The 23,050-nt window shown below is 37.4% G+C and overlaps 9 protein-coding genes across 9 annotated transcripts; 6 read left to right on the top strand and 3 right to left on the bottom strand.

Moving 5' to 3' along the window:
- Positions 1-500: 500 nt before the first annotated feature.
- SAPINGB_P002053 (uncharacterized protein) lies at positions 501-1,670 on the top strand (the record flags this gene model as incomplete). Its single annotated transcript, XM_031996773.1, has 1 exon — positions 501-1,670. One exon carries the CDS (start codon positions 501-503, stop codon positions 1,668-1,670), a length of 1,170 nt encoding a protein of 389 aa, XP_031852664.1.
- Positions 1,671-1,829: 159 nt separating this feature from the next.
- On the bottom strand, positions 1,830-3,617 carry SAPINGB_P002052 (uncharacterized protein; the record flags this gene model as incomplete). Its single annotated transcript, XM_031996772.1, has 1 exon — positions 1,830-3,617. One exon carries the CDS (start codon positions 3,615-3,617, stop codon positions 1,830-1,832), a length of 1,788 nt encoding a protein of 595 aa, XP_031852663.1.
- A 2,362-nt stretch (positions 3,618-5,979) lies between these two features.
- SAPINGB_P002051 (uncharacterized protein) lies at positions 5,980-7,071 on the top strand (the record flags this gene model as incomplete). Its single annotated transcript, XM_031996771.1, has 1 exon — positions 5,980-7,071. The coding sequence occupies one exon, from the start codon at positions 5,980-5,982 to the stop codon at positions 7,069-7,071; it is 1,092 nt and encodes a 363-aa protein (XP_031852662.1).
- Positions 7,072-8,259: 1,188 nt separating this feature from the next.
- Positions 8,260-9,501, bottom strand: SAPINGB_P002050 (uncharacterized protein; the record flags this gene model as incomplete). Its single annotated transcript, XM_031996770.1, has 1 exon — positions 8,260-9,501. One exon carries the CDS (start codon positions 9,499-9,501, stop codon positions 8,260-8,262), a length of 1,242 nt encoding a protein of 413 aa, XP_031852661.1.
- A 2,056-nt stretch (positions 9,502-11,557) lies between these two features.
- On the bottom strand, positions 11,558-12,730 carry SAPINGB_P002049 (uncharacterized protein; the record flags this gene model as incomplete). The annotated part of the gene is made up of 1 exon (XM_031996769.1): positions 11,558-12,730. The coding sequence occupies one exon, from the start codon at positions 12,728-12,730 to the stop codon at positions 11,558-11,560; it is 1,173 nt and encodes a 390-aa protein (XP_031852660.1).
- Positions 12,731-13,558: 828 nt separating this feature from the next.
- SAPINGB_P002048 (uncharacterized protein) lies at positions 13,559-14,746 on the top strand (the record flags this gene model as incomplete). Its single annotated transcript, XM_031996768.1, has 1 exon — positions 13,559-14,746. The coding sequence occupies one exon, from the start codon at positions 13,559-13,561 to the stop codon at positions 14,744-14,746; it is 1,188 nt and encodes a 395-aa protein (XP_031852659.1).
- A 335-nt stretch (positions 14,747-15,081) lies between these two features.
- Positions 15,082-15,937, top strand: SAPINGB_P002047 (uncharacterized protein; the record flags this gene model as incomplete). The annotated part of the gene is made up of 5 exons (XM_031996767.1): positions 15,082-15,119; positions 15,215-15,229; positions 15,320-15,412; positions 15,502-15,630; positions 15,766-15,937. 5 exons carry the CDS (start codon positions 15,082-15,084, stop codon positions 15,935-15,937), a joined length of 447 nt encoding a protein of 148 aa, XP_031852658.1.
- Positions 15,938-16,685: 748 nt separating this feature from the next.
- On the top strand, positions 16,686-18,099 carry SAPINGB_P002046 (uncharacterized protein; the record flags this gene model as incomplete). The annotated part of the gene is made up of 3 exons (XM_031996766.1): positions 16,686-16,819; positions 16,901-16,976; positions 17,065-18,099. The coding sequence occupies 3 exons, from the start codon at positions 16,686-16,688 to the stop codon at positions 18,097-18,099; spliced, it is 1,245 nt and encodes a 414-aa protein (XP_031852657.1).
- A 2,455-nt stretch (positions 18,100-20,554) lies between these two features.
- On the top strand, positions 20,555-22,963 carry SAPINGB_P002045 (uncharacterized protein; the record flags this gene model as incomplete). The annotated part of the gene is made up of 1 exon (XM_031996765.1): positions 20,555-22,963. One exon carries the CDS (start codon positions 20,555-20,557, stop codon positions 22,961-22,963), a length of 2,409 nt encoding a protein of 802 aa, XP_031852656.1.
- Positions 22,964-23,050: the final 87 nt, after the last annotated feature.

The following is a 23,050-nucleotide window of genomic DNA, read 5'->3' as shown; positions in this document are numbered from 1 at the left end:
AAAGATGCCGAATAACTTGGATCATTTTTAGTCGATGTGTCCCGTGTCTTTTTTCTATTTTGCTGACGTTTAAGTTTTCCCGAGTTCAAAGTAAACGTGTCAATGTGTATAAAATGTACGCAAATAACTGTAGATCAAATCATTCATATAATAAATTAAAAGAGCAATTTTTTTCCCCATTTTTCTTTTACAAATATTTTCATTCATTTCATATTCAATCCTTTTTTGAAATCATCCATCTCAACTTCACTTGCTTGTTTTCTTACTACCTTTGGTTCTATCGGAGCTTCAGTCAGCTGACCTTCAATGACCCTACCGTTTTCCCCAAGTTTTTGCCAGCCCACCATTTAGAAAAAAAAAAAATAAAAAAATAAAAATATCCCTTGAATCAACACAAAACAAACACGCACTACCACTTTTTATAAAACTTCTCTCATTTATATTTACATCGTCACCTCCCCCTCTATTTCATTTTTTTAAAAAAAAATAAATAAATAAACATGCGCGGGCTTATGATCCCTCCTGTCACAAAAGTGACTCTTCTGCTGCTAGTTCTTTTTTCCCTAGTCGTATGTCTCTTCCGCTTAAATATTTACAACCGCCTCTTGGCCATTGCCGAGGGCCCTCAAGTCCAACCAGAAACAGACAGTAGGCCCGTTCCTAAACCCTCAAAACCAGTTTATGCAGATATCTCAATCCCCTTCTTGACATTGGTCCCTGGCCTTTCTGTTTTTTATCCTTGGGTCCTCATCACTACCACCTACGTGGAAACAACAATCCTCGGTTTCTTGGCTACTGGTGCTACCTTGCTCTACGGTGGCCGGTACTGTGAGCGTGTATGGAACTCAAAAGAGCTCGCCCGTTTTCTGTTGATTGTGGGTGTCAGTAGCAATGTGGCTGCTTGGGCCACTGCCATTTTCGAATACGCGTTAGTCTCTGCCACTGTAGCTGAGAAAAATGCTGATAACTCAAACACATCAACACCTGTTGGCAAAGAGTTTTACCTGCTACAGCCCATCAATGGTGGCATTGCGTTCCAGTTGGCCTTTTTAGTAGCTCTGAAACAACTTGTTCCTGAGCACTCCATTGTGTTGTTCCGTGGTCTTTTCACCATCAAGGTCAAGCATCTTGTGTTCCCAACTCTTGTTCTCTACACCCTGATTGGTATTGTTTACTTCCGCGATTTGCCCTTTATTTCCCAAGTCTGGGCTGGGTTCTTCGCGTCTTGGATCTACCTGCGTTTCCTGCGTTATACATATGTGGATCCTGTATTGCCAACAACTACTGCAGCCACCAGCAATGACTCTGGGGTCTCAATTAAAAGTGCCCCAGGTAAGATTCGCATTCGTGGTGATGCTAGCGAGGTCTTTTCTCTCGCTAATTTCTTTTACCCCGCGCTACTCCGCGATCTGATCCAAAGCCTGGCCACCGTGGTGTTCCGCACGCTTGTAGCAATCAAAATTTGCACGCCATTTGCTCAAGACGAGGTCGAGCAAGGCAATCTGCGTGCATCTATTCGAACGACAGGCAATACTGCGGCGTCTGCGGGAGGAAATGGTGCGGGACCCTCTTCTGCAGCAGGGCCTCGTTCTGCAGCCGAAATTGAGGCTGATCGGCGTAGAGCCCTAGCCCTGAAAGCTCTTGATGAGAAACTGAAAACAGCCCAGTAGGAACGTTTAAATAAATATTTATAAACAAATAAACAAACAAACAAACAAAAAAATTTAAAAAGATTATTATTTCTATAATTAATATTAAATTATTAGAATCGAAATTTGAAATATTTAAGAAATATTTTTTTATAGTAAATCAAGTTGTATTATTACTATTTAAGCCTTGTAATAGTCAGACATTTCCTGAAGACAATTGAGAGAAGATGTCTTCTCACACTTGGTCAAAAACACTGAAAGATCACCTTTAAAGTATTTATATTCAGCCTCCATTTCTTTGTTGACTGGTGCTTGCACCGAAACTTGTTGCTCGTTACCATTTTCGTCCTTTGTTTTAGTTATCAGCTTGATATCGCGAATGGCTGAAGACCCTTTCAGTTCTGAGTACGCTGAAAGGGCGTGTGTCGACACAATTGCCGTTTTTGAAAGATACGACGGGTGCCACAACAAAAAGTGGTTAAGCGCATTTTGGTCTGCACGATCCTCGAATTGGTTGTACGAAACATATGCAAGATCACCCCAGTAGTCCAACAGAGAAGAGGCAAACAACCGGCCGTCATTATTGACATTGGCCAGGAGGAAGGAGGATGTCACGACGCCATAGCCATCCTGTGTTAAGATAAGTTTGATACTATCAGCTCCCGTATTCTTGTATGTTTTGATAACTTCAAAATTCTTAAGCACGTGGATGCCGCGAAGCATAAGCCCGCGTAAAGCAGCTGGTTCTATCAGACGCGTTTCAACGGAGCGATCAAAGTCCGTGAGCACTACGGTTTGGTCGACGTACCAAAAGTGATGCGATAAGGGGAATGCGTGGAGAGCTGCACGGGTTGCAGCAATTTTTGCCCAAGACGGGTTTTGGTTTGGCGAGTTGCTCCACTGTGATTCCTTAAAGTCGGATGCCAAGCGCACGTACAAGCCGTAGCCAAACTTTTTGGCATAGTTTTTGCGGTTTGCAATAATTTTTTCAAGATAATCACTACGGTACTTGTCAGGGTTAATGACAGTTACAAGAACAACGGGAGGATAACGTTTTTTAGAATCAAAGAGATGGGCCAGGGGATTTTCGGGCTTGAAAACGAGAGAGGGGATGGCTTGAAGCTTAGATTCTGCAATGGAAGATTCTGGTTTATCTTGATCCTTTGGCTGCAAGTCATTTTTGGAACCTTTGGCTGCTGCAGGGACGTTTGAGTCGCTAGAGTCTGGAGCATAATCACCTGGGGCTTTATTAGGGCCGCTTTTCTTACCTCCAAGGCTTTTTTTGGACCCGACACTTAGGAATGTAAGGTCCGGGTATATAAGAGGGTCATCTGTGAAAATTGCATTTTTTGTGGGATTAATAATGTGAGCAGGACGCGAGGCATTACCGCCATTGCCCACTGAGACAAAAAACCATAAACACAACAAGATGAGGATGATTGTGGATCCAATTTTTGCAGGAGTTGCTGTTGCGAAAAGTTTGGGAGCATTGTTTCTATGGCCGCCACTACCACTGCCATTGTTGCTGGAGCCTGAGGTGAGGAATTGGCGCAGTAGATTAACTAAAGACCCTCGAGAAGATGAGTACTTGCTGCTGATACTATTGCTGCTGCTGCTAGTACTGTTATTTTTGTGGTTATAAATTGGGAGGGGATATGGGCCCAAGTCTTCAGGTTCATCTGGGCTGCGGTCTTCGTCGTGAGTGATTGAGATTTTCGGACTGTTTGCGTAGGAAGATGCTACTGAGGATGGATAAGTTTCTGGGTCATCTGGAGTGTAAAAGGACACGCCTGTTGGTAAAGAGGTAGTTGAGGGGGGTTGTTGTGGAACAGAAGTATCAGGGTTTGATTGTTGTTGTTGTTGTTGTTGTTGTTGTTTTGAAGTCTGGGTACGGCGCTCAGTGATACCTGCTGATGCGACTGCAGTGGCGAGACCCGGGTCTGTGGGGAACTCAGATGGATCGGCCATTTGAGTGTGTGGGGTGTAGATTTGTTTTGGAACGGGAGATTTGAGTTACCAAAAAAAAAAAAAAAAAAAATTTTTTTTTTTTTTGTGTGCAATTATTATTATGAATTATGGGAAAAACTGGAGGAAACTTTAAAGACGAATATTATTAAATTTCAGGTTTTTTCAAGAAGTTTTCGGATATCGTTGAAAGGAAGGGAAAAGTAGAAGGAAAAGATTGTAAAGGAAGAAATCTCAATAATTTATTTTAATTCTTTAGTAAATAGTTCAGAGGTTTAAAAATAAATGGTTTGTTGTGTTGTTTGTTTGTTTTTAATATGGGAATTTATTTTTTATTTTATTTAGACGGTTTTAAACAAAGAACTAGCCATCTTAAGTAGAAGATTAAAAATAAAAATAAAAAAAAAGGCATCTTCTATCTATTAAAAGAAGGTACTTTTAAAAAAAGGAAATTTCCTTTTTCTTCCTCCTTTTCTTTTTCTTTTTTTTTTTTTTTATAAAAACAATTGCAATAATGTTTTGCTTTCTTTCTTTCTTTCTTTCTTAAACCAAGATCGACATTAACTTGGTTCAATTGAATTTAAAGATATCGGGTCTCAAACCACCGGGAGTCAATTCCCTTTGGCTTGCTGGGTTGTTTTGGCCAGGTCAGCAGCATAAACAACGCTAACCAAATTCATAAATCTGGTGGGCCTCATGAATATGTATACGAAACATTCTGTTAATAATAAATAAATAAAATAAAATAAAAGTTGGTTAGTGTTAACTTAAGCAGACAGGTACAAGTCTTATGAAACCGTCAAACTGTGTTAACAGACTCATCATATTTGTAAAAGATTGGTGGTTATTTTTTCTATTTGGAATTAAATGAGCTCTTTGTTGTGCTAAATGCGGCATCAATTGGCCAAAGTTGAAAAGTTAGAGCATTATTAAACCACAATATGTTGGCAGTCATTTGAACTTTCTTTTCTTCTTCTCCTTCCTATCACCCACTCTTCACTGTTTCAAGAAATAGATATGTTTATTTTAATTTTGATTTTGATTTTAATATTAATATTAAGGTTGACTGTGGTTCCATGAACCCGTCTTTTCTGTCTTTATTTTGAATTTTTTTTTTTTAAAAAAATATAAAAACACCAAAGTTGGAAAGCGTATGCAGCAAGTTTAAAGTCTAACTGAAAAAAAAAAAAAATTTCAGATAAAAGCCCTTTGAATAATCCGAGGAACCCGAGTATGGAAATAATGGAAGGCTGGGTATTACAGACCTGCATTTAATCTGTGGCGAAGAATATATTTCAAAACCATGCAAATGCAAATGCAAATGCAAATAAAGTCATTATTTTTAAATGAATTTTAACGGCTGTTGTCTCTGGCTTTGAACGTTTTTTTTTTTATTTTTTTTTTTTTGAAAAATAAAAATGATATGACCTCACCATTATCTCGGATAACATTCCGACAACCCTCAGATTGTTTATACACACAACAACAACAACTTCTTCTTCTTCTTCTTCTTCTTCTTCTTCATTACCCAGGGATTACATTTTCTTTTCGATTGATTTGAAAACTGGAAAGAGAAGAAAAAAAAACCTACTAAAATTCTAAAATCTAATCATAGTAACTTAATTCTGGTTACTATGGTTGACTTGTTTTTGATTATTAAACATCCCACTATTTGAAAAAAAAAAAAAAAAAAATTCCGGTGAGTGAGTGATATACATGTAAGTATGACTGCAAAAAAAAAAAAAAAAAAAAAAATACAAAAATATAAAAATATAAAAATAAAGAATAGGATCAAAGTGGTATTTAAAGGTTTAAGATTATAAAAATATCTCCAGGATAAAAAAAAAACGGTCTTGGAAACATTCTTATCAATACTTTGAAAAGGATATGCCAGCCGGAACCCTCCAATTAAGTTCAGGGTTAAGATACCAGATTGGGAACCGAGATGCAGATATGCGTTTGATAGTTGGCCTGCTTTTTCATATCCAAGATCTTTTCAACGTGGGTCTCTAAGTATGCAGATATGCATCGCGATGTATATGTGTGTCAGTGTGTATGTGCTCGAACAGAGCTACTGGTGTTTCTTCAATAGAGTACCTATAATACCTACAACAAAGCATCAATAGGTTGCCGCCGATAATAAAAAAAATATTTAATAAAGCAAGCATTGTATTTTGATAAGAGACGAAATACCCGTAGAGGCGGAAGAAAAAAAGTATAAAAGGAATTGAATAGTACTATTGTTTTTTTTATTTATTAATTTATTTCATAAAAAATTCAATTTCCATATAATCTCTACTTTTTTTCTCTCTTTCTTTCTCTCTTTTTCTGTTTCTTCAATTAAAAAAAAAAAAAGTAAATCAACATGGTATACCCTGAAACTTTCACCGCTCTCGGTGTCATTGATTTTGACGATTATCTCCATCCTAAAGTCTTTGAATACACCCCCCAGGAGTTCCGCGACTTTGACGTTGACATCAAGATCGAAGCTTGTGGTGTTTGTGGTTCCGACGTTCATGCCGTGAGTGGTAACTGGGGGCGGCCATATGCACCCGTAGCAGTTGGCCACGAAATCATTGGCACCATTATCAAGATCGGACCTAAAGCAAAAGCTTCGCTCAAGCTGGGAGATCGGGTTGGCGTGGGCGCACAGTGCGACTGTGACCACACGTGCGGCGCATGCAAGGCTGGTATGGAAAACTACTGCGACAACTCGGTGGGCACATACTTTGCGCAAACAATCGAATCAAAGCAAGGTACAATTGGCGGCAATGCGTCCCATGTACGTGTTAACTCGTCCTTGGTTTTTAAGATCCCAGATAATATCGACACCCAACATGCAGCACCATTGCTGTGCGGTGGTATCACTGGGTTTGCTCCGCTGTTACAAGCCGGTGTCAAGAAAGGAGACCGTGTAGGAGTAGTTGGTATTGGAGGTATTGGACACATGACCATTTTATTTGCCAAAGCGCTTGGGTGCGAGGTTACTGCCATTTCGCGATCAAAGTCTAAGGAAGCAGATGCTGAAAAGCTTGGGGCTGATCATTATCTTGCAACCAACGATGAGGAAGCTGTGGCTGCCCATAAGCACTCGCTCGATTTGATTGTAAACACGGGCTCCAGTTTCTCAGAATCAGCTGTGGATCACCTGTTCCCATTGCTCAAGGCCCGCGGCAAATTTACATTTATTACTTTCCCGCCTTTATCTGAGCGCTTAAACTTGCGTCCTGTAGACCTGCTTGTGCGCGGCATTTCCGTGCAAGGCTCGCTGCTAGGGTCTGTGGAGGAGATTGAGTATATGCTTGACTTTGCCAGCAAACATAACATCAAGCCTTGGGTTGAGACGCTAGAGATGAATGAGGAGAATTTGAGCCAGGCCTGGCAGCGCATGCAAAAGGGTGATGTTCATTACCGGTTTACCATGATTGGGTATGATAAGTTTTTCAAAGATGCTTGATAGAGGGAATAGAGGATTTTATTTAGAACATAGAATAAGCCGCGTGCGGCTTTGTTACATTTAGGGAATTCAAAGATTTAACATTTTTTTGTGACAGAAAAAAAACTATGACAAATAAAAGTTTCCCCAACTTTAAAAAAAAAAAAAAAAAAATGAAAAAATAAAAACTTTCTGTTTAAGTCCTTATTGATTCAAATGTTTAATCTATGTAAGGGATAGTCCAAACCCTTTAAATCTTGTTTGTTTATTTTCTTTAAAGAAGGGTTGTTGTCAATGTCTTGCGGGTATATGTGTGTCGCATGCAGAGTTAAACCTTTTTTCTGTTAAAAAAAAAAATCTCAGATCAAAGATTTTGGGAGATCTAAAGTTCAATTGCTTTTCCAATTATATATAAAATGTTGATTTCTTTTTTTTTTCTGTTTTTTTTTTTTAAAAAAAAAAATATCAAGGGTATTTACACCTATAAGCTGGCATTGTTTCACCAATATATTTGAAAATTTTTTTGCTAGTGATCTAAAAAAATAAAAAGAGGTGAAATTTTTTTGTGTTGATTTACTTTGGGCAAGAAGCGTTAATTCTAGTTTCTTTTTGGGAGGAAAATCGGGGAGAGAGAGGGAGAGGGTGTGAAAGTAAAAAAAAAAAAAAAAAAAAAAAAAAAGCACGTGCATTTTCATATTTTCAGGTCTTCTCCTTTTTTTTTTTTTTTTTTAAACAGGTACATATATGGATTTATTAATTTAATTTAATAATAATTATCACCAGTGTAGACCTTGGGCATTTATTTTTTTTTTTTTTTACTTCATACAGTCTGTCCGACTAAACCGATCCACCGATGGCGTCTTTTGCATGAAATTTGTAGACCAACCAACCAGATATTCCAAAGAGTTGGAGAAGGAGAAGGAGGAGGAAAGAATTGGATGGAATTATCTCTCCGAATGGCCAAGGTATCTTTAATGCATCCTTAGACCGATACATAAAAACTATTATTTACAATAATTAATGAATTAGTGAATTAATGGATTAATGGATTAATGAATTAAATAATTATAAAAACTCGTATATTTTTGGGGGGGAGAGAAAAAAAAATTGTATGAAAGAATAAATGAATGAATGAAGGTATGCTAAATATACATTTGGAATTGTAACGACCAAACTGGTTTGTTTGTTTTTTTTTTTCTCTCTCTCTCTTCATGAAAGGATGATTCGATTGGCTGCTGCAAACTCCATAATCATGGCTTCTGTAATGCTCGGTACTCTCTCAAGATCATCGCATTCAAAAAGCTCTGTTTCATCGTCCTCATCATCATCATCATCATCATCCTCTTCCTCCTCTACTATATCAAAAAAAACATACCCCTTATACCGCGACGCCTCAATTTTATGCTGGTGTGGGTGGTGCGAGCTAAGGTCATTATTATTATGGTATGCATTCAAGTCCTCGTCATTATCATAACGTAAATTTTCATTCTTGGTGCCATCATTGTCTTCTGAATGATCATCAACCCCTCCTCGAGGTCCCGCTTCGCTACCTACTGGTGCACTGGCCCGCCGCACGTAAGGCACCGACAATGCACTATCGCTCAGGTACACCAGAGTGCGTGGAATGGTAGAGCTCTTACGTAGCGATCCCAACGCCGCTGGAGGTATCATGCGCTTGACGTCATGCCCTGATGCTTCATTGTTTGTCGATCCATAATAATTGTACACATTGTAATTGTAGCACCGGTGATACGAGTCACAATCTGGTGATGGCTGTCGCTTACGGCCCCGATGGCTACCGGGTTGTCCGTATAGCTGGACATAGAGATCACGGGCCCAAAGCAAAAGAGTGTGGACGTCTACCGTTCTGCGTGATTTGGAGTTGATGTGGGCTCTTACAAGTCTGGAGAGACGGGCCTCAAGTGAAGGCCATTGTGCTAGACCGCAGTGGGCTTCATTTCTAGAAAGATTTAAATCAGCAAGCTGAGGAGGTGGGCTATTACTACGGTGTCTTTGAGAGAGTAGCACGGAACAGGGTTTTGCGAGATGGTCATGTTTTCGGATTTGATCTTCTTCTTCTTCTTCTTTTTCTTCTTCTTCTTCATCTACCAGTGTGGAAGCAACAGGTGTACTGATACTATAAATATCACTTTTGTCACCACCCACTTGTGTGCAAGCGTGGGCGAGTGAGAGGGTCTGGACCACGGGCAAGGCCTGTGCTCCGGTGGCCGCTGCCGCACAGTCGCCATTATTACTAGTAATAGTAGGTACAACTTTTTCTTCTTCTTTTTCTTCTTCAGGCAGTGGTACTTGTTCTGCAGCTCGTGATACTGTACTGCAAGATGTAGAATAGCAAGTGGGCGCATTGTTGCGAGAGTCCGCGCGAATTTTAGTCAACCCCCTTTGTACTAGTTTGTCATCAATGGAATTGGAACTTTGTGGTTTGTTCATATTGTTATAGATTGGATTGAAAATATTATCTGTTGAAGAAAAAGAAGAAGTAGTGAAAGAAGAAGAGGAAGAAGAAACAAAGGGTTTCAAGGCGGATGCAGAAGAAATTTGTTGCTGGCTATTATTAGTACTGTTTATTGAGGGGTTATAAGTCTGTTGTTTATTATTATAGATATTTTCATTTTCATCAATACTGTCGCATGAATATTGGCTGGATGCTAGGCTGGAGCATGAGGAAGATGCAGAAAATAAAGATGTTGAAAGAGAAGTTGTAGATGATGCGGTGCTTGTTCTGGATGGAGCAAGCGCTGTGTTTGAAGAATAGTTTGGTAGTAGATTTTGAGGAGAGAATTGCGAATCTTTTGAGAGCGATGGAGACATTTTTTTTTTTAAAAAACGAGTGAATAAGATGGTGAAAAGAAGAGAGAGAAAAAAAATAAAAAAAAGGGAAAAATAATAAAATAAAATAAAATAAAAACAGAAATACGGGGGAAATGGATTTGGTTAAATATAAAAAAAAATATATATATTTTTCAATTATATATGTCCTACCGATGTAGTAAAAAAAAAAAAAAAAAAAAGTAATTTATTTAAAGTATATACCCAAATGGTGTAGACCTAAATAGTCAGGCGCACCGGTATAACGATATTGACCATTTAGGTATATCGAATATATATATTTACAATACAAATATACAATATATATCGAATAATAGAGAGAGAGAGAGAAAAAAAATAGCAAATAAGAAGTTCTTTGTGACGAAATGCTTCAGTCGCTTTGATTGAAGAGAAGGAGAGAGAGAAGATTAAAAGTTGATTTTCAAAGAACAAACAATCAAAAATTCTGGTGGGGGAGGGAGAATAATAAGAATAAGAAGAAGAAGAAGAAGAATGGCTTATAACACTAAGCCTGCTTAGATCTTCTTGTTTTTACTTACTTACTTACTTACTAACTTATTCTCATCTTCTTCTTTCAGAAGGGTCATCAATTTTTTTTCTAGCGGCTTGACTTCGTTATAATGAATTTTATATATAAATATTTAAAGTATTTTTTTTTTCTTTTTTTTGTTCTCTTTACATGGAGAATTGGATAGTGTAGAGGGGAAAAAAAAAATGCTTGGAAGGAAGGCTGGTCATCATGGCTTGTTGTCTTCTGCGGCTGGCTGGTTTAAATAAATATAAATGGATAATTTTTTTATTATTTTTATATGTACAATTTATTTTTCCCAAGGCGTGTTTTATTTTTTATTTTTTATTTTTTTATTTTTTTATTTATTTTTATTTTTTTTTTTTACGACCCGTCCAAAATAAAAAATTAAAAAAAAAAAAAAAACATCGCAAATCTTTTCATTCCTAAAGAAAAGATAATTAAAGTCTGTATTACATACAAAAAAAAAAAAAAAATGGACTTATAAAAAAGAGAAAAAAAAGAAAAAGCTTTAAAGAAAAAAAAAAAAAAAAAACAGTTTCAAAGTCAAACAAATAATGTGCGGCAGACTGAAACATTAACCTCTCATTATGGCTTATTATTTTTATATGTACTTTTCTGGCCACCCATCCAAAGTAGCAATGGATTGTTTGGATTTTAATGTACATAATATATAGTTATACAATTATCACCAACTTCAGGTTCTTTTTTTTTTTTCAATAATAAAAATTAAAAATAAAAATAAAAAAAAGTGGATGAATGAAATGTCACCATCTTAAAAATAAAAATAAAAATAAAAAAAGATTGTCAGAATAGTTTTATCAAAAAAAAAAAAAAAAGAGGATTGCCATAAAAATCAACTGGTCCTTTTCTCTCTCTTTTAAACCTCCCTATTGACACCAAAAATATAGGACATAAATATTCTACCACTAAATTTATTTTTTTTTTGTCATTTAAAAAAAATTTCCCATTATGCAATGTGTCTATATATTATGTTACCTCTTAATAAAAAGGGTTTTTTTTTTCTCTCTCTCTCTCTCTCTCTCTCTCTCTCTCTTTCTAAAACCGTTTTACTAATATTGAAAACTCTCTCCCCCTTGGTAAAACTTATATAAGTTTTTCCCATAACTACACTTCAAACTTTCGTACCTGATAGGGAATCGCTGTTCCGGGTATCAAATCACGCGACTGGATCAACTTAAGCTCCCCATTCTTCATCGACTCAATATTTCCATATACTCCCGCTTGTACCGTCTTCAACGCAGGGTTTGCCAAAGTCCGTCGAATCACAGCTTGTACAACTCCAAGAACCTCGCCTAGTGCAAACGCCAACGGAATATACCGCGCATCTTCTTTACCTGGTTCCCCCTCTGCTTCTGCTTCTGCTTCTGCTTCTGCTTCTGCTTCTGCTTCTGCTTCTGCTGCTTCTGCTGCCCCTGCAATAACTTTTGCAAACCCATTGGCATCCCCCCGAGCCAGTTCCAAGTACTTGTGCAATCGGTCAACAAGCAACGCCGCAAACAAGTCCCCCGTACCTGTAATGTACGCCTTGAGCGACGGATACTCGTAGTAAAAAACGTGGGGAACTTCTACGCTACCCTCCACTCCACAAGACTCTAATGAAGACCCCACACTCCAAATCGTATCTGCTTCTGCATCCAGTTTCATCGATGTTAAAATAACATGTGGCACTCGGTACTCCCGGTGAAATACATCAAGCACCCGTATCACATCCCCACGCGTCTTGATTGTAATCCCTGTTAGTACCTCGGCTTCAAATTGATTGGGAGTTACGGCTGTCACACCTCCGTTACGTAAAATCTCGCGGTACACGGGGATCACGTCCTGTTCCACATAATACCGCCCATTGTCTCCAATTACAGGGTCCAGGATCCAAATTGCCTGGCTCTTTTTTTTTTCTCCATTCCCCCCCTGAGTCTTCTCTTCTTTTTCTTTTTCTTGTGATTTAACAATATCTGCAGCAATTTTTCCAACGGTTCTTGTACCATCTGCTGTGGGAACATACCCTGTTAAAACTGCATCATACTCCAGATGCATGCCAATGTTGCGCAACCCTTCGTACTGTGTCCAGATCTCTTCAGCACTCAGCTTTTGTCCAAAGATCTTTCCGTAGCCTGTATGATTTGATAGTTGCACCGTGTTGAGTACATCTGCGTCCCACCCCAAAACTTGGAGAGGAAATGTCGATGTGCGGTTTCCCACGTATCCATGTACAACATGTGATTGAATGGAAAGCACAGATTTAACAGTAGGATATGGTAGTTCTTCTTCTTGAGCCATGATTTTGGTTCCAATCTGGTTTAAAAAAAATCTATTTGATTTGATGTTTGATGGAGATCAAATTAGTGATAAAAAAATAAAAATAAAAAAAAAAAAGAGGGAGGAGGAGTGGAAAGGACGAGATAGAGAGATTAAGCGCGCGGTCCTTTTTTTTTTTTTTCCTGATTGTGACTAAGTTTGAACATGCTGACATGTGCGCTGGCCGTACTGTAAAATTTCTTTCTATTTTATTTTTTTTTGAGGCTTGTCTGTTACAATCTTATGTTACAAGAAGATCCTCGATCGGAGCTTTGATCTTTAGGAATTGTTGCGGAGTCCGAATATGTTGTGGGTTCGGTGTATTTCGACAGATCAAGGTAATGTTGTTTTTTCCATGTTGTTTGTGCAGATTGAAAAATTCGGTTGCACCGTCTGAGCTTGTTGCTTGAGCATATTCTGTTGCAATAATCTGTTGCAAAATTGCTTAGTAAGAATAGAATCATATAGACTATTTCAATTTTTTTTTTTTCCCCCTGAGCTCAGACTTGACAGAAATGTTCTGCAACGTTCAACTTTTAGTCAGCCTTATGCCAGAACCACAAAGAACGTTCTAGAAGTTGCCACAACTTTGTGGAATTTTCCGTGTTCTCGAATACTCCACAATCTTCATGAACTACCTTCGATATCAAGGTCTTTCCTTGCCTATATAAGGAAGACCAAAGGTCCACCAAGTTGAAATTTTTTTTTTTTCCTTTCTTCTTTCTCATCATCATCAAAAACAATTATTTCAAACAATCATTTCAAACAATCATCTATCAACCAATTAATCAAACAAACAACTATTTAATAATGCAGTTCGTTTCTCCTTACAGCTACTACAATCCTAGACGCCAGTGCTCGTCGTCGCCCTTCTTCCAGGACCCCTACGAGGCTGAGTATGCTAGACAACAGTACGCAAGACAACAGCAGTTGGCACGAGAACAATACTACTACCGCCAGCAACAGGCTGCTGCAGCTGAGTCCAGAGCTCGTGCAGAAGCCCAAGCTAGAGCTGAGGCCCGTGCCAAGGCTGAAGCTCAAGCTCAAGCTCAAGCTAGAGCCCGCGCTGAGGTTGAAGCTCGCCAACGCTCCATTGCTCTTCAAAGACAACAAGAGCGTGCTCGCAAAATTTACTTTGAGCAACAACAGAAGAAGAAGACACAGCAGGTTCGCAAGTCACCTAACACTCGCATTCAAGCATCGCCGTTTGCTTGCCAACGCACAAACAACCGTGTTCCTGCATCTTTCTTTGACCAGTTCTTTGGCTTTCCTTATGATCAATTTGAAAGTGAAGAAGAAGAGCAAGAACAAGAACAAGAACAAGTTCAGCAACAGCCTGAGGAAGTAGAGAGGCAGGAAGATGTTATAATGCACTCCCTTGCTCAGGACTCTGAGACTGAAAATGAAGATGACGTCAGTGAAGAAGAGGATGAAGATCTGACGGAAGAAGAGGAAGCTGTTCCTTTTGCTGCACCAGTCGAAACCAAGTCAGTTGAGACAACCCCAGCTGAAACTAAACTTGTTGAGACTGAATCTCCAGTTAAAGTTGCTGAACAGCCAGTCAAGAACTTTAAATCCACTTTGGAAACAATCAACAAGAAGATCCAGCACAATGTGGATGTTTATGACCGCATCCACAAGGCTTCCGGATCAGTCTCCTCTGAGGAACTATCAGATAGTGAGGAATACAATCGCATGAACTCACGATTGAATGTCTTGCAACGTGCCCAGATGGAGCTCGAGAAGTTGTACGAGCAGCTGGACGGATTGAGAATTGAAGATCCTGAGTGCAAGCGATTCAAGGCCCAGCTGACTGGCAGGGCTGTGAATTATGCAGACAAGGTGGAGGCTTTGGTTTCTGAGCTGAAGACTTTGCTCAAGCCTGTGACTAAGCCTTCCACTAGTTCTGCTAATGCCACAGCTCCTAAGCCTTCTCCTAAGAAGAAGAGCACAGTTATGATTGAGACGCTTCCTGATGAAGATCTCTCTGACTTTTAATGACCAACCATGTAATGACTTAATAATAATAATAATAATGAAAATAATAATAAATTTTTAATAAATAAAAAAAACAAAAAGTTTGTTCTAATTTTCCAAAGTTTCAAATTTATAAACCCATTCTCATTTCCAAATCGAGGTTTGAAAATTCAAATCAAACCAGGTTGTAATCAAAACCTAACCCTGTGGCATACGTGCCACAATAACACACTGCGTAGTCGCTGTAGTTAGTGGCTTCCCCACCAGCGATCCCCTTTTTAATTTTGTCCTCCTTCTCTACCACTATTCTTGTATTTTCTGTTAAAAACACGTCAAGACATTAGTATTCAGCAACAATGACTCTTAAAGAAGAACTACAGACGCGAAATTTCAGGTAAGTATTTTGGAAAAAAAAATGGTGATTTGTGTTGTTAGGTTATTTTTCTATATATATATATATATATTACAGTTTTAACACGTGTATTATAGTATCTATGGCCAATGGTAAGTTTAATCTTTGTCAAATATCGCGTTAAACCCGTGTTTTTTTTTTATCAAAACATTTGTTCTAACCGGCTTGTGGATGTGATTGAGGATTGCCATTATCAATATTATCTTGTGCATTGCGCTGGGGATTGCCAATATTTTCCATGTCAACTGGGTCATTGCCTTTTCAATTGTGGCCATGTAAGTGATTGCTACAACAAAACAATGTTTTTTTTTTTTTTTGGTTATTATTAATTATTGATCTGGGGTATACTAATAATTTAATCTAGAGTTCAAGGTCTTGTGGTCATATTTGTGGAAATTCCTTTCCTTTTAAAGATTTGTCCCCTGACAGATCGATTCATCAATTTTATAAAAGGCTTTAACCAAAACTTGCCTCGAGCTGGTTTCTACCTTTTGTAAGTATTTTTTTTTTGTCAAAATTTTATATGCTATATAACTGGCATATTTTCTTTTTTTGTCATGATTTTGATGTGAACGTGACTAGAAATACACACTTTTCTAACAAAAGATTATTTCAAATGTATATTTAGAATGGCAGCTATTCAGTATGTGTCGTGTGCTGCTATGGTCACATCGTTACTGGCGATTGCAATCATGTTTACGTTGGCGAGTTTATGTTACGGTTTGGCAGCAATTAAGGGCCAAGAGTTTATGACTAGTTCGACTTTGGGAGGTGCCGGTATTGCTCGTCAAATCTTGTAAAAAAAAAAAAAAAAAAAAAAGGGGTAAAGATTAACTCTTAACGATAATGACATTTAAGTGTACAATTGTCTGGATCGGGGACGTTTTCATTTTTTTTTCATTCTTTAAGTTATTTGTAAATTTATTTAAAAAAAAAATTAATAATGTTAAATAAAAGAAAAAAAATATTAAACATTGAAACATAGTTTAAGTTCTATATAATTTATATTTGATATTTGATATTTGATTTTTGATTTTTGATTTTTGATTGAAAGACTGGTGTATTTCAACTGTTTGAATAGAAGAAAAGACTTCAAGGTTCTTTTGAATTGATACTAACATTACCCGGCTTAGTTTACTTGTTTTTGTAATACCAGTCTATTTAACTCTCGCAAACAAAGATTAACTTGGCTTCTATCAAAAATTTTTTGTGTTTTTGTTTTGGTGGCTACTACGTTTTCCACATTCCTTTTCCCTCTTCTTTTTCTTCTTGCTATCATCATCTTTTATAGATTTTTGAAGTTTGAAATAAATCTATAACCATTTCTAAGGAAGTGAGTTTAGATAAAGTTCTCCTATTTATTGAATTTTTTTATTTTTTTATTTTTATTTTCATTTTAATTTCTTTCTTTTTGAAAATTTGGTTTTTTGTTTCATATAAAATTGCGCCATTCCAATTTCCCCCCTTTTTTTTCTTTACCACCACCACCACCACCATAAAACTTAAAAACTTATATACTATCATCACCACCACTATTACCCCCAAACAATGGGCTTTTTATCTGATAAACCTTACACGGCCGTTACAGCAACGATTGACCGCTTAACATCTCAGAATTACCCTGAAGATGATGTTGCAGAGATTGTTGAGCTTGTTGAAATTATTAGCATTCAGTCTACTGGGTTAGTATATTAAAACTGTGTTTGTTTCCCCTCCTTATCTAACCGCGCGCAAACACCACTATTTATTATTTGCTTTAATAGACCAACGGAGGCTGCACGTGCTATTCGCAAAAAATTAAAATACGGCAATGTTCATGAGCAACTTCGAGCTCTTATTGTAAGTATTAAAATTCAATTTAATGCATAAAAAACGAAAAAAAAAATAAAAAAAAAATTGAAACTGACAATATAAAATTTTTTAATAGTTACTTGATGCACTGATTCAAAATGGCGGCAAATCATTGACCCCACTGTACTGTGATGAGTACCTGCTAGAACGGCTGCGGTTGCTCGTGACTGATCAGTCAACTCCAAAGAAAGTCAAGGTGCGAGCACAAGGCATGTTTGCTGTGTGGGCACAAGATTTGCGTGGACGGCGCGAATGTGAGCGGCTAGTGGCTTTACACAAGCAAGTTCCCATGAGAGTGCGCAAACCACGACCACAACCTAAGTATCTATCAAACGATCCTCGGGATCTTGAGGAGGATTATGGAGATGAGGAAGAGGAGCGGGATGCAAGAAGACGTGGAGAGACTTATGATAGAAATGGGAAGGACAATGATTATAATAATAATAATAATAATAACGATGATAACGATGATAATGATGATGATAGAAGCTATGGGTCGTCTTCTTCATCTTTGCGGGCACCTCCGATTCCACCGAGCTCTTCAAAGCCTAAACCTGTTTCTCATACCACATCCCACCATTCTCAGTCTAAGAAGCAAACTGTGAGAAAAATCAATTTGACGACTGAGCGGCCTAAGATTCAAAAAGTTCTTGCTGAGTCTGGATCTGCAGCAACCAACCTGAATAATGCATTGCAGTTGATCAATTGGGAGAAGGAGCTTTCGACTCAGAATCCGAAGGCAACGGAATGCTTTAACAAGTGCCGTGCATTGCGTAAGCATGTTTTGAGATACATTCACTCGATTGAAAGTGAGGAATTTATTGGCCCGCTGATTCATGCCAATGATGAGCTTGTTGGGGCACTGCAGGAATATGATAAGATGAGTCGACCAGCAGATTATGATTCAGATTCAGATGGGTCTGCGGATAGTGATTATGAGGAAGATGACTGGAAGGTGGAGAGCGATAGAATGGCTCGGATGAATTTGAAAGAGGGAGGTGGAGGTGGCGGTAGCTCTAGCAGTGGCGGGGGTCATAGTAGCAAGGGTAAGAGCCGTAGACCTGCTGATGAAGATGAGGAGGACCCCTTTGGAGATTCGCATGCCATTTAATGGTAGTTAGTGATGATGATGATGATGATGATGCATTGGACTAAATGAGTTTTAAATTGGGTATTTGAGAGAAGTTGTAATGATTAAATGGGATGATTATTACTATATTATATATTTATATATATATATATATATATATAATTTTTTTTTATTATTCTTTATTTTAGAAAATAGAAAAAAAAAGAAGAAGAAGAATAGAACAGGAGATGGTAGAATTTGGTGTTTGGAACAGAGAAATTAGGAGGAAGTAGAAGAGAGCCATAGGAGTGGCTATGTTTTGTGGCGATTATCACCATGGTTACGGGTACGAGTGTTTTGTGAAAAAAGAGTTACTTGGATTGGTAAGTTATTAGATTTTATGAGAGAGAGAGAGGGCATTTCCGAAGGATAATAAGATTTTTCTTTTTTTTTTTGTAGAATTACTATAAAGTGGCAGACTTTACATTTTCAAGTGTCTAGGCAATGACACGAGTTTAAAAGTTTAGAATTATTCCTTTTTTTTTATTGGTTTGATTATTATTATTAAATGGTGATCAAGATTGAAGTTCCATTAATCTCATTTTTTATTATTATTAGCATTGAGTGATATGACTACGGAAAAATTCCTCCAAAAAAATAAAATAAAATAAAAGAGGTGTCTACTACTACCAATACTACTACTACCACACAAATACCAAATACTATTGTTCTCTAAAGAATGGGCTTTTCTTGGTATGTTTCCACGGCAAACTTAGCGACTGAAGCCCTAAAAAAATATATATATATACATGTATATAGCCAAGACTCAAAGTGTCTCGAGTCAATGAACCATTTTTTTTATTTAATTTAATTTTTTTATTTTCCAAGATGATGATAAGAAAAAGAAGAAGAAAAAGAAGAAGCAAGCCAACCGGGAAAATTTCCCTTCAAAAATAAAAAAAAAAGCCAGAAATCCGGAATTGATGTTTGTTACCAATAATAATAATAATAATAATAATAATAATGTTCAATACTAAAAAAAAAAAATTGTGTTATCTAAATATTATTACTAAGACACTATATTATTATATATATACAAAATACCAGAAAGACCTTATTACAAAAAAAGAAAATAAAAATAAATTAAAAAGTAAAAATAATGAAGTGATTGAATCCGATTATTTCATCAATGGGAGATTTTAAAATTAGAGAAGTACAAAAAAAAAATAATAATAATAATAATAAAACGTGCTTTTTTTTTTTAAACAAAACAAAGATTTTATTTTTTTTTATTTTGATTAGATAAATGGCCTGTTTATTTAATATAATTATTATTTAAAATGAGGATTTTCAGCATTTCTGTGTAGATTTTTTTTTTTTTTTTTGTGGAGAAATTCAAAACAAAATAATAAAAAAATAAATTCAAAAAGAATAATTAAATTAATTACCTGGTAAGTTAATTATTTTATTTAGAATAACTTTGATATATTTTAGAAAATAAAAAATAAAAAAAAAAAAAAGCCACCCCTGAGAGCCCCTCCTTTGACATACAAAATTTCCCCTCTTTTGATAAAAGAAAACTACTTTATTCTTTTTAATTTAATTTTATTTAAATTTTATTTTATTTTTTTTTTATCTTAAAATAATAATAGGTTCTATTTTTCAAAGTGAGTTTTAACAAAAAAAAAAATTCTCTTTAAAACTTTTTCCCCGCATTTTATTTTTATAATAATTTGTAGGTTTTAATAATAAAAATAATAGAAATATATATAACAAAAAAATCAACAAAAACTCTTAAGTTACCTCGTTTTTATCTTTGATTTAAAGTGTGACTTTAACTGTGGTGGCACGTGCAGGCAGCCGCTTTTGTGGGTGCTGCGTAGATTTTTTTTTTGTTTTTTTGTTTTTTTGTTTTTTTTTGTTCTTCAGGTGGTGGTTGTTATGGTACGTTGTCGCCAAGCCCCACAGAAAATATGAGTCAGCATTTACATAACATAAGGCTGATGATGCCGCTGCCGCTGCCGCTGCCACACAATAAAAATAATAAAAATAATAAGATTTAAATTATTATTATATAAAATTCATATAAAATTCATATGTTCATATGTTCATTAAATATATTCATATTTATTATATACTTATATGGACAAACAAAATGTGTGGGCTAATAATTAATTTTCTATTCACAGCCTAATTAACTCATCTGGGAAACCGACTTTCTGCACTCGACACATTTATTAAAAAAAAAAAAACAATATAAATACTCCACCCTGTCCTTCCAAAAAAAAAAAAAAAAAGATTCCAGAATTTTAATTAAATTACAAAAATGCTACTTTGACCTTTTATTTTTATTTTTTTTTATATTTTATAATCAATAAATTTCTATAAAAATAAAACTAAAAAAAAAAACTTGACATCTATATAAAATACTATTATTAAAAAAAAAAATATAAAAAAAAAACCCACTCTCATCTAAATAATCACAATTACTTATACCATGTCGGTGTCTTTTCTCGAACCAAATATTGAAAAGCTCCGCAAACAGCTCCAGCACCAACAACAACATCAACCTTCTGATTCTTCAAGTGCAATCATTGACTCAACCGGATCTCCAGAATATTCATCTCCAAATGTAGACCCCCTAATTACTACCACAGCTACCCTTACTGCTGTACCCGCAACCCCAGCTTCTTCCTCTTCTTCCTCTTCTTCAACACCTATTCCTCCAGCCACATCGGCCTCGGCTGCACTAGCTACTCCCGTCGCATCCGTCGGGTCTATGCTAGACTCTACCACCGTCGAATCAAATCCTCCCGGCCAACTTCCTTCAACTTCCACAACAGTCCCACCTCTTCCTCAACAACCTCCTACTCCAAATCCTAAAGTTTCTCGTCAATCCACCTATGAACGAACTCTTTCTAATACAGCATCCAATTCCCTTTTATTTCGCCGTCGCTCAGAAGACACAGAAATGCACTCCCCAGATGGTGCCGGAGCAGGCCTTGACCGGTCACGCAACTCATCCCGTCGTCGCATCTCGGCTGCAAATAGCCGTTCCAGTAGCATGTCGCGCGCAAATAGCTCGGACCCCTCACGCAAGCTCAGCAAAACGTGGTCCAATTCCAGCCGCAGGTCATCATCCAAAAACAGTCCCTCGGGGGTTTCTGACGAAACTAAAGCCGCAGCTGCTGTTGCAGATGAAAGTGCAATTGAAGATGATGATGATGATGGCGACGAAACGGACGAGGATAGAGAAGAAGAGGCTTTAGAAGACACTCCATTTTTTAGAAGAGTTGCCTTTGATACCATCAATGTCGAATATTATAATCCTCCACAATCGTACAACTGGTTTTCTAGACCTTCGTTCTCAACCGCCTTGATGGCTGCAGCCGCAGCACATGGCTCCACTTCCAATTCTGCTAATGGGGATGCGCCTGCAGACGAGCAACAATTACAGTCTTTTTCTCTATCTTCTAAACATGAGGATTTTCAAGAAACTTATGGTTCTCGCACGTTTTTATGTGCTCTTTCTTCGGTGTCTGCATCCCGTAAAGCCCTTCAGTGGCTAGTAGACCACCTGATGGAGGATGGTGACGAGTTGCTTTGCCTCAAGGTTGAAAAGGAGTCCAATCCCAAAGATCCGGAAACCTTTTACCGCACACATGCCGAAGAACTCCTGACTTCTATTGTCCACACGGTGGTTGACTCTAGTGTCAAGAAAATTAATGTCATTGTGGAACTATCTGTTGGTAGTGTTAAGCATATTGTGCGCCAAGCAATGTTGCTTTACCAGCCAGCAATTGTGGTTGTGGGCACTTCCATCAAGCAGTACCATAATGTCATGCGCTACGTTTCTAAAAAGAATACACTGTCCAACTTTTTAATTAACCACTCGCCTGTGCCGGTCATTGTGCTTGTGCAGGAAATGCTTGATAAGAATCCACATTTGGTCGAGACTCCCATTGTTCGGTTGGGTGAATTGAGTCCGTTGTTTGAAACAACATTTAATGAGCAAAAGAAGAGAAAGGCAGCTGCAATGGAATCCGCAGCAGCAGCAGCCACAGCAACAGCAACTGGAGAAACAGGTGCAGCAAAAGCAACCTCTACAACTACTGTGAAAGCTCCTGAAGCCACCCCTCTTTTGACTGTGACTACAACAAATGAAGAAACAGTTGGGGTTGAAATCAAATCCCCAGAGAAGGATACTTGTCAAGCCCCAGTAATCACCATCACTGGCGAAGGTGAAAAGGAGATTGATGATAAGGCTGGTGATGTAGAAGAAGACACAGTGATTGGATTTGGGCTGCGGAGGCGCAGCAGTGCTAACACAACTCTTGGCGATTATAACTTCATGACGTATCTAACGTCAAGACCCGACATTAACGTTAACGAGTTTATTGACGATGAGAAGGATATGCGTCAGAACTACAAATCATTGTTTGATGATGATAATAATAATAAAAATAAAGTTTCAACCGAACAAGCTCAATCTAAGGAAATGACAAACGGCGTTAGTATGAGCGGCACCAATACTACTGTTTCGGAAACATATAGCATGAAGGTGACTCCGCGCAAAAATGGATCTAGCAATGGTGATAATGATGATGATGATAATAGTGATCAAGAAGCACCTGAAGGATATGATCCTGTTGTTCCAATTGTGTCGGACAATAGATCTCGGATACGGTCCCGCAGTGGCCATTCTTTGTCACGGTCTATTTCCAACACATTGTCTTTATCTCGTGGAGGAAGCCCTGGTAGTGGTATAGGACATGGGTTATTGTCAGTTCCTTCTAATACGAGTAGTAAGGATAGGAGTGGTAGTAGGGAGAGAGATGGAGATAAGTTGAAGAAGAAGAAGTCGTTTTTGAGTTTTATGCGGCGCCGGTCGTCTGCGGATGAGTGAGACAGGAGGGGAGTTTCATTCACTCACTAGAGCATTTTTTTTTTCATTTTTTCCCCCCCTTTCTTTCTTTCTTAATGATTTAAACTT

The sequence above is a fragment of the Magnusiomyces paraingens genome (assembly GCF_902498895.1).
Source record: "Magnusiomyces paraingens strain CBS 517.90 genome assembly, contig: contig2, whole genome shotgun sequence".
Taxonomy (NCBI): domain Eukaryota; kingdom Fungi; phylum Ascomycota; class Dipodascomycetes; order Dipodascales; family Dipodascaceae; genus Magnusiomyces; species Magnusiomyces paraingens.
The sequence above is the reverse complement of the archived record's forward strand: the minus strand, read 5'-3'. Positions and strand labels throughout refer to the sequence as shown.